Raw genomic sequence first — 11012 nt, 5'->3', positions numbered from 1 at the left:
AAATTAAATGATCCTCACATGAACATCTATGTCCGAGTGAATGAATACATGAATGTGAGGCAAGGACTGTCTGAAAATTCAGAGGGCTAGTGGCTGATATGTATAATAATACCATGATAGAACAGCCTGGAGATGGTCACGAGCAGGCACTGGTTAAATGAGGAGTCGTAGTCACTGATTGAACCGTCTTTATTGCTAGCGGGGCCAAGTAGTGCATCTACTTCAGAGTGATGCCTCACTAGATTCCAGAGAGGGTCTTAAAGTTTCTTTTCATTCAGTAATAAGAACAAATGGCGAATCTGGTGTCTATTGGTGAATCATGTGTCATGTTCTTGGGTGGATTAAGCTCATAAGTGAACCGGACAATTTAAATTGTATTTAAGCATTTGAATCTTATATAAGATTTTGAGTCACACTCCACATCGTATGATTCATTCTAAGAGTTAATGAAGTTTCCTAGACATAAAACGAAAGAAAATAAAATGTGGATGGAAGAACTTATAATATAAATAGTGTTATTATTAATGAATTCAATACAAAGCACGCATGAAGAGGCCCCAAAGACCTCTTCTTCCATTTCTTAACTATAAAAAGAGAGTTCTCCTCACTTGAAAACAAATGAAAAAATCCAGAAAAATTAAAACTATAGACACGTGTTTCCATCACGCGTGGACACCAAACAATGTGTCCTGTATAGTTAGGCCAAAGCTCTAGGCCAAAAACGAAAGTAAGAGAAAATTCCCGCCACAACTACAACAGAGAAATCACACAGACCCACGTGCAAGACACGCACCAGAGGCGTCTTCACGCGTATCATTGGAAAAAAGTCACAAAATGTAGCCAGCTTCAACTTGTTGCTATTTCCTTTTTGTACTCTTGTGTATCCCATCAAACCATCAAAGTAACGTGAAAGCTGAAGGCGAGAAGATGCTGGCCAAGATGAGAAGCTTGACTTAGAGATCATATTATAAGAAACAGCTCACAGAGTTCAATGAGTTCAATATCCTAAGGTTTGCCTGACCCAATTGATATCTGCTCTGCGACTCTGCTTCTTTTTTTTGTCCAAGCTCTTAAGCACTGCCCCACCATCTTCTTCCCTTTCACCTATAACCAGCGCATCTTTGAATTCCAAATTCCCCACTTTTTTCTTCCACACTTACACGACAAAACCACATTAAATGCATCCCTCTCTTTCTCTCTCTTTCCCACAACAACATATTTATGTTGCAAAATCCCCCTCCATAGGGAATGTGCAAAGCCATTGATGAATGGCAATACCCACCAACAAAATCATAATAACAATAACAAAAGCTCACGACTCTCATAAAATATAGTATATATTATAATGTACACCATGACACTTGCCAATTTTAAACTCAAAAACCCTCTAAAAAATGTTGAGGTTTCTGCACAACTTGGACCACCACCTTATTCCTTTCTTTTGTGCCCCTTTATTACTGATCTTTTTGCTCTTCACAGGGAGTTTCCATTGTCATCATCTACCCACAAACAGTTATTTAATTTCCTCCTTTTACAAGAAACAGGGGGAGAAGAAGAAGACGAAGAAGAAGAGGAAGTTGAGAATGACGAGACACGTGACCTCATAAGGGGACGAGTTGTCACTCGCAGCTGTGGTAACACTTTAGGGAGTTTCCTCTGGTTGTGGTCAATCACAAGTTCTTGCATTAATTGGTAGCACCCCGTAATTTTGTCCTGCAATAATCAGATAGATGTATTTTGGCAACCTGATGTTTTCACTTAAAAACATATAGCAACACTTTGAACATGCTTACTTTTCTTAGCCCGTCGCACCACGCCTCGGCATGCTCAGGCTTAACGAGAGACCAATTAGGAATTTCGTTAGCTGCATGGAGAATGGCCGCGGCAGCAATGCATGATGGCCAATACGCAACAAAACTGGCCTCTGAGAGACGGAAAAAATTGACAGGAAAAAAGTTAAAAACACATATTGCATAACTTCACTACTTTCCAGTATCTTTTTAATGCGACTTATACGAATTAATATCTGTTCTCCCACTTAACCATATGGCGACTTCAAAATGCCCACAGAAGACAAGAGTATACCTTGGATATTAGATAAGATAATTTGTGTAGCCCGTGAAATGAGGAACCCAGTAAAAGTTCCTGTTGAATCTAACTTGCACGCAAAGAAACCGAGGAAGCTAAATGGCGTGACTGATCTTAGTCTCCAATCCAAGACGCCCAGGACAAGTAGCTCCATCCTTCTAATTGTTCTGGGCTCAAATATGTATTTGGCACCTTCTACCTGTATACATTAAATTACGATTGCGAATGAAGCACTGTCAAACGTACATAACTAACGACAAACTGAGTTAGCATAGGATTTAATCAATATATCCATTATTTATTTTTTATTAATATGAAACTTCATCAAGAATGTGCCTTTGATATCGTTTGATTACATGTTGCACTCAATTATGGACGTGACACACATGTAGGACATGTACCTGAAGGTCCAATAGAGACGGAACTAGAGGTTCCTCCATCTTTGCCGCTAAAGACAAGCACGCGACTGATAGAAGTTGCAGTGGCCACCCATTATTTGTTTGCTGTGAACATATTTATACACATCAAAAAGTAAGAAGTACATAATAATCAAAGTATCAAACTAGTTTATATATATCAAACAGTAAGTTAAAAAAGGTAATTATCATCTTTATCACTAGTACACTACTGACAATCAAACTTTCCGGGACTTATTACCACGTGCATTGCACGTAGTTAGAAAGAGAACTAAGCAAAGGCAAGATGGAAAAACATCACATTATATTTTGTTATCATTGTCACTATTATTACTGGTTAAAATTTATTACAACTCATAAAATTAATTATTAGTCAATTTTACATGATCTTATGATATTTAATAATTTTCAATAAATAATAAAAAATGTTAGAAAAATATAAAAGTATAATATAAATATACTACTTTCACTTACACAACCAAACATTGTGGCGCATTATATATTAGTATAACAGATTCTAAAGGAATTAAATTTATTGCACATAATAGTCACGTATAGTATTCGTACGTAACGTAACTAACAACTTAACCAAAAAAAGTAGTCAAATGTCCGTACTGTATATGGATACGACGCTGTACGAATATACATATTTAAATGGCATTTAAATTACAAAATTATTAAAAAATGATTTTAATGTAATAATGCACCGTGGACATTTTGGCTTCACATTAGAAAAGTCATACATAATTACTGCATAGAATTTTCTTCTCACACGCGCTTGTGTGACACTAATAACAATCATTCAGTTTCTCAAATTCACCTTCTAGGTTTCCAATTATCTATTTTCTATTAATTTTAACTTATATTTTCTCAAATCGAACTTCACAGAACTCACCGGCAACGGCCGAGAGTTCAAGAACCGATCCATGTAATTGACGGAAAGATAAGCCGTGAGCGGTTGAAAAGCGTAATAAGCCTGCACCTGTAACCAGCGGATTATAACAGATTCCCATGAAAAACCAGAAGAATAAAAAACAAAAAAGATCTATAAGCTGAACAGTTTTTGTGAGAGAAGGTTACGACCAGCGCATTTTAGCACCGTCCTGTTGGGTATTGCTCACGCGTGGCAAAATGGTAATATGAATGTAACAGAGTGTCCGATTATGAGTGATTATGAAAAAAACGGTTAGTGCCGGAGATTTAAGAGTTACCTTGAGAATCCATGCAACGGATTCTTCTCTGGCGGTGGCGTCGAGCGAGCGAGACTGGAACCTTGTGAGGTAATCAAATCCGGGAACGAAGTTTCGCTCGTCTTCGATGAATCCGGCTATAGACTCCTCCTCCGACGGCGGCGAGGAATCGAGGTCAGAGGAACATTCCGGCGAATCGCCGGAGGACAATATTCCGGAGGTGTCCTCGCCGCAGAGAAGGAAGGAGTCGGGGAAGCAGTTGGAGAAGGATACCGACATGGCGATCGGCGGCGGCTCATTCTGTTGCCATGGCTCGGGATGAGAGTCACCGGAAAGCGATCGGAAAAGTCGCCGGAACGGTGAGTTGCAGTGAGAGTGGCGAGGGAGAGAGAATAGTTGTTGATGAAAGATAGAAGTAGGCTCTTCATCCCTTTGTTTGAATATAAATATGCGATTGCTGGGTCATTTGTATTTTCATCAGATAAAACTTTGGTTTATTTGATTAAAAAGTGTATCTCGTTAACTTATGAGAAACACACTTGAAAAATAAAATTAAACCAATTAAACACTGAATAATTTCTATTAAAAATATATGACAATATTTTAAAAAGGTTTTTATATGTGTTGTAAATTTAATAACAAAGGTACAAGGAAGTTAATCTAAATTTTTCCATTTTCAAATAGGTTAGGAGTATGGAGTTTTGTGTTAGACAAAACTTAGGTGTGAATTTTCCAATTTTGGCCTGAAATGTTTAAGCGCGTTTGCACAAGGGTTTAGCATTTATTTTTATTTTTATTTTTTGTACTGGTTTGACATATATTATATATAAAATACAATAAATAATAGAGTTCTAGATAGTACATACAAACTACATTAGTACAGGCCTTCAACCAAATCTCGTCTCTTCTTTTATATAAAATAAATTAATAAATTTTGAATTATTTAGTCGAGCATACCAGTACAAAACTGACCCTAATAATTTTACATTTCACTAAAGGATGTTAAATGGACGTGAGAAAGAAAAACAAATTAATTAATTTAAAAAATGAGATAAATCAGTTACCGTTCAAAAATAATAAAAGAAATAGATTAAGTCAAATTGTGTGATATAATCCTCTCTTGTAGTAGAAATTAGTCTAATTTAAATTCACTTAAGTGAATATTACATAAACATGAAATTTTGTAAATTTATTTAAATATATTTTTCAATTTTTATGTTTCATAAAATTTGTCCACTACTAAATCTGGTATTTTCTTGTTCACTTGTCTTTCTTTTTATGAGAAGCTTATCTCTTCAATAACAAATTTTCAGGTTCTATGCCATATACGTGCTTGGGGTGAACTAAAATAGACAAACCAAAAAAGAAAGACAATGAAAAAGCTCTTGTTTTTGTTTGCTGCACAAAAAAGTTTTTAATTTTTCTAAATGAAAAAATGTGTCTCAGAAGAGATATAAATAAAATAAGTCTGACTTTACATAAATAGATCTGACTTGATATTTTTTAAAGTTTAATTTATTCCATTAATTTTTTTAACAACTTATTTGTATTAAGACACTTAATATATTCTTAAGTTTTTTTATAAATAGATTATTAAACTATTTAAATAGGTATGTCTTTTTATAAGTCATATAACTTATATCTAAATAAACTATTAAATAAATAATTTAATACCTTAAATATATATAATAAAATTATATATTTTTATAAAAAAATAATAAAATAAACATCAATTTATAAATCAAGTAAATTTAGTAATATAAACTCTTATACATTAAATTAACAAATATAATATAATTAAATAAATTTTAGACCTAAAATTAGTAAATACAATAAACAAAAATTTAAAATACACAAATAATAATTATTATATTATAAATTTTTATATAAAATTATTTAATATATTATTATAAAATTTATGAATTTTAAATAGACTATGCTAATAGGTTTAATAAAATTTTTATTAAGTTTAAACTTAGTCTATTTAATTAATTAAGTTTTTAAAAAATTTAAATTAAACCTATTAATTAATTAGAATAGGTCAGACCAAGCTTTGAAAAGGTTAGGTCATAGGCCTGAAGACCTAACCTATTTTTATCTCTACTCATCAATTATTCAAAATATAAAATTCACTTAAGCTAATTAAATTAACTTAAATAAATTTACAAAATTCTACTTAAATTTATTATTTTTTTTTATTTTTATTTAAATAAATTTAAGCTTAACTACTTAATTTCTACTACAATAAGAAAAATTCATATCCCAAATTATGTCATAGAGAAAAGATGTTAACTTTTAAGAGAGTAGTAGAAAATCTAGTTATATTTAAACTCTAAAGTTTGTTTTAAATATTTTTTAATATTTTTTATAATATTTTAATTTTAATTATTTTTTTCAAAATTAATTAATTTACTCATTAATTAGAAATGTGCCATTTTTATATGTGTCATTTTATGTTGAATCGTGTTATTGAGAGGGAGAAAAGTATTAACTTTAGAAGATTAAGGACTACAATTAAAAAAAAACAATAGAGATCAAAATTATAATATCATAAAAATACAAGGATTTAAAACATATTTAAATTTTAAACTTTATTGTAATAATTATTTTTAGTTTTTTCTAAAATATTAATTTTAGATAAATTAAGTTGTTTATTCTTAAAACTTTGTAATTTTTTAGTTTATAATTTATTTATTTTTAAATAATTTTTGGTTGATAATTTTTATATATGTACACTTTATTATTATTTAAATTTAAATATTTTATATATTTTTTATTAATTTTTGCAAATTAATAATGCATCACACCTCCATTGTATATTTTGTTAATTATTGGATAATTGTTTTTAGTAAGATACTTGATATAAATAATTATAAAATATAAGAAATTAAAACTAAAAAAATTTGAAATTACACATATATTAAAATATAAACATTTAAATATTTAAAAATAATTAAACCAAAAATATATGACAAGAGACTCATTTAAAAAATTTTAAAACAAGAGAATATATTTAAAAAAATAATAAATTTTTAAAGAACAGATACTTAGTTAACGCATTATATTTCAATCGTATTTTAGAGGAAATTATTGATGTCATAAAAGGTGTCGTTTGATAAGATTTAAAGAATAAATTTACATTTTTTTTAAATTTCAAATTAAATATTTAAGAATATTTTTTAAAAAAAAAGAACGGTACAGGAAACATTTTAACTTGTGTCTAGTGGGAATATTAGAGCATATTTTTAAGGTACTGATTTTTAAAATAAATTAATAATTATTCATTAAAAACAACTAATTATGTATAAATACAAAAAAAATTAAATAATTACAATTTTATGATAGCATTCATTTTTTAAGCGATGTTTAAAAATGTTCTTTAAGAAGATAAACTTAAAAATTAAGTATTTGTTTACTCAAAAAATTGAAAAAAATAAAATATTTATGATATATCTACACGTATTCTGTTATAACGAACATTTAATTTTTTTCAAATACGCCGTCCCTTTTTAAATCAAAGTTAAATAGAATATTCAATAAAATATAATATACATGCAATATTATAAATATTTTATATTATTTTTAAATTAAAAAATCATTTTAATATTTCACATTAACTTCACACACACATATATATATATATATATATATATATATATATATATATAGTTTAGATCAAATGTTAATTATAATTAAAAACACTAGTAAAACTTATACTATCATACATTAATTTAATTATTACAAATAATAAAGACAACAGCATGGTGTCCATTCCACCACGTGATGTCACGTGGTTATTCATTTCATAGTGGGGACGAAATTTGAAGTTTCAGAAAAAGAAAAAATTGTCATGTTTATACAAAATATTTGATTAATAATATTTTTTATATGTATTTTAAATTTGAATAAATTATAATATAGATATATTATTAAATAATGATAAAATTGTGTTCAATATTTTTAAAAATCTATAGTATGAAATACATTTATTTCTAAAATAAATTTATTTTGAACGTTAATATCCGTCTTTAAATAAATTCCTAAAATTAATCTTTAAATTGACAAATCTTTAATGCTATTTCATTAGTTGCTAATAGTTAGCAATTAATAATTTAGCAAAGAAAAAATTAATCTAACTTAAATGGTGAACAATTTTCTTTTAGTATCCAAAAAATTAATAACTAACAACTAATTTTGTAATAATAATGTCAAATTACATAGATATTCTACTTTGATGTGTTGATAAAGTGTTAGATTTTGAGCGATAACAAAGTTATTATTAAACTGAAGTGAAGATGGTAAGTAGGAAAAAATCTTCTGCGGTATTATCGTTGAAATTCATAATTTTTTTAAATAATAAATATTAAAATTGAAACTATATGTACAGTAAAAAAAGTCTCACCGAAAAAGATTTAAAAATGAAAAAACAATGTTAAAGAATAAATTGAAATAAACTTAAGTTTAAAATACTTGTTTACAAAAGAAGAAAAAACTTATAAATTAAAATCTATTTTCTTGTCTAAAATATCATGAAATTATTTTTACGTCTTACATAAACATTTTCTAAGGATCTTTGTGTATTGTTAATAAAAAAAATTTAGTTCAATTAAAATTATTTTGCTTCATGAGTATTTTGTACTTTATAAAATCTTAATTGTGAAATTGAGTTTGATTAACAAAACTAAGAATCAAACAAATGATAAATCTCCACGTTAAGTGATTAAATAAAACTTGATATTAGATGAGTCCTACGTAGATGTTAACTTATTTTGAAAATGTTAAATTGAAAAATATAGTTATTTTGACCACTGAAAAATGCCTTTTCTTTTCATTTCAAAATACCTTTTTACTCTTATCCTGTAAACAAGAAAATAATCTCAAAATAACTCTAGGTGTTAAAATATAATCTTTTTGAACACCATTTTTTCATACATATAAATTTTAAAACAAAATATACATCGTAAATTTATTTTTTTTGCATTACAAATCTGTTGTTTGAAATCATTTTACTGTATAATACAAAGTTTAGGTTATTTTTTTTTATTTTTTTGAAATGGTTTAATTTCCATTTTGAAAAAATAAAAGAGAATAATTATTCATATATTTAGCTTTTATTATTCCATCAACCATATATATATATTGAGTTTTTTATTTGTTTTAAATTATTTATTGTTTTAAAATATTAGAAAACAATATTTTTTAATATTTTTTATTTATTGAAAATATATTAATTAGTTATTATAGTATTTTAAATATTATTTTAGGATTAATTATTGTAAAATAATTATAGCAATAACTTTAATATTTAAATATTTTTATCATATGAATACTAAAATTAATTATTTTTTAAATATATATTAATATGAAATTAATTAGTATAAGATTTTAGTGAGTTACAAGTTAAAATTGAATTTTGTTTTGTTTATTGATTAATTAAAAACCTTGATTAAAAATGCGCATGGTCGTTTCCTTGAATTGACAAAATCGTTTTTGGGCTTTGCAGCGGAATTATGCATGTATTGTAGAGTCACAAGGCTGAATAATGATTGACAAAATCTCTACTGTACTGTTGTCTCAATGCATCGGAATTCGGAAAACCGTTTTTGTGGGACCATTTAAAAAAAACCTATTAAATAGTGACATAAATTTAAAACTTATTTAAAAATCTATAATTTATTGTTATTAAAAATAACTTAATAAATTTATTTTATTTATTATAATTTTGTCGTTTGATAACCTATTCATTATCTTTAGAAAATTCATAATGTATACTTATTAAAAAATAGGTAAAACATTAAAGGTGTTTGATTACTAGAAGATAGTTTTATTTTTATCAAATTAAAATTTTTGAATCCTCTTATAAGTGAAAAATAAATTATCTACTAAAGTTTTATAAAATTTAAATGAAAAATTATAAAAATAATGAAATGAATTAACTCATTTATTACTTGTTTTTTACTCATAAATATTTATTAAAATGTTTCTTCAAACTAAACCTCAAATTATAAAATATTCATGAGTTAAATAAATTCAACTCAATTTAACTCAAATTAAAATTAACAGAGTTAGATAATTGAGTCTTAAAGTTAGACCTGATCAGTTTTGGTTTTCGATACTCATTATCTTTACAATTCAATAAACTTCACTTAATTTTATTATATATATAATTAAAATATTTACAATACTTATATTTTAATATTTTGATGTATATTAAGTGATTTTTATAAATATTTTATTATTTGAGTATAAATTACAATTTTTATATAAATATTAAAAGATTTTTAATTTAATTAGATAACTATGTAATATTATAGATTGCATTATTTTATAGACCTTATTTCTTGACTTGAAGCAATTTCTTTACAATTGAATTGGGTTAGGTAAAATGATATATTACGAAATTTGACCTAACTCAACTTATTATATTTTAATCATATAAAGTAATATTTTTTTTGTCATCCAACCTGAACACTTCTAATGGTGACAAATAAAACATGCATATCATCATTATTGCTTTATGCTAAGTGAGTCTTGTTATCTTATTAAAAATTATATTAAGTTTGTGGTTCATGATGGAAGTATAAGAAAATTTGGTCATTATATCATTTGTATTTATTATTTTTATTTTATTATAATAATTAAATATTTTTATTTGATTAAATTCATTTCTCTTTCTCTATATATGTAGACATATAATCTATTCTGAAAATAGTTGAGATGAAAATGAAAATATACTTATTATAGGGTAAAAGTGAAAATAAAATAATAAATCTTTGTAAAAAACTTTATGAATCATTTTTATAACAGTGAATACGCTTAAGTGTGTTTTCAATGAAAAATATAGTCATTAATTTTGTTTTCATTGATTTAATGGATTTTTATCTCATAAAAATTAAATCATTGATATTATAATTGTAGGTTTACGTTAATAATGTTATATATCACCCTAATAAATGATTTTGTTGATAAAATAAATTTATACATACTTCTGGTTCATCATATGAATATTATATCATTAACATGAATTTTTATTATCTATATTAATTGAGAGAAACTGTTATATGATTTGTAAATATGAAAAAAGAGCGTGCATGTTATTGATAATTAATTAAATCTCTGTGCTATAGTCTGATACAATTTACCCCATTTAGATTAAAACATTGTCATGATTTTTACTCAATACAATTTTCTCAATATTCATCATTAGAAGTTAGCCTGATTTGATTGGAGAAACATAATAAATAGAAAATGAATAGCCTTTCTTGTGAATATATAATAATTTTCATCAAGGTGATGTCGTGCATTTATCTTTATCTTT

General features: G+C 26.5%; 1 protein-coding gene across 1 annotated transcript; it reads right to left on the bottom strand.

Annotated features, from left to right (window-relative positions):
* Positions 1-591: 591 nt before the first annotated feature.
* Positions 592-4062, bottom strand: LOC113869620 (cyclin-D1-1). The gene is made up of 6 exons (XM_027506046.1): positions 3716-4062; positions 3400-3486; positions 2490-2591; positions 2086-2287; positions 1794-1924; positions 592-1713 (listed from the first exon to the last, which is right to left on the bottom strand). Exons 1-6 carry the CDS (start codon positions 3971-3973, stop codon positions 1474-1476), a joined length of 1020 nt encoding a protein of 339 aa, XP_027361847.1. The 5' UTR covers positions 3974-4062; the 3' UTR covers positions 592-1473.
* Between the last annotated feature and the right edge of the window lie 6950 nt (positions 4063-11012).

This window comes from Abrus precatorius, unplaced genomic scaffold (genome assembly GCF_003935025.1).
Source record: "Abrus precatorius isolate BTA unplaced genomic scaffold, Abrus_2018 Scaffold6, whole genome shotgun sequence".
NCBI lineage: Eukaryota > Viridiplantae > Streptophyta > Magnoliopsida > Fabales > Fabaceae > Abrus > Abrus precatorius.
The sequence above is the reverse complement of the archived record's forward strand: the minus strand, read 5'-3'. Positions and strand labels throughout refer to the sequence as shown.

Excerpts from the sequence above, each read along its gene's own strand:
- LOC113869620 (XM_027506046.1), bottom strand. The coding sequence starts at position 3,973 with ATGTCGGTATCCTTCTCCAACTGCTTCCCCGACTCCTTCCTTCTCTGC. Across the intron at positions 2,288-2,489 it reads CGTCTCTATTGGACCTTCAG|GTAGAAGGTGCCAAATACAT; the intron begins GTACATGTCCTA and ends TAATGTATACAG. Across the intron at positions 1,925-2,085 it reads TATCTTATCTAATATCCAAG|AGGCCAGTTTTGTTGCGTAT; the intron begins GTATACTCTTGT and ends TCCGTCTCTCAG.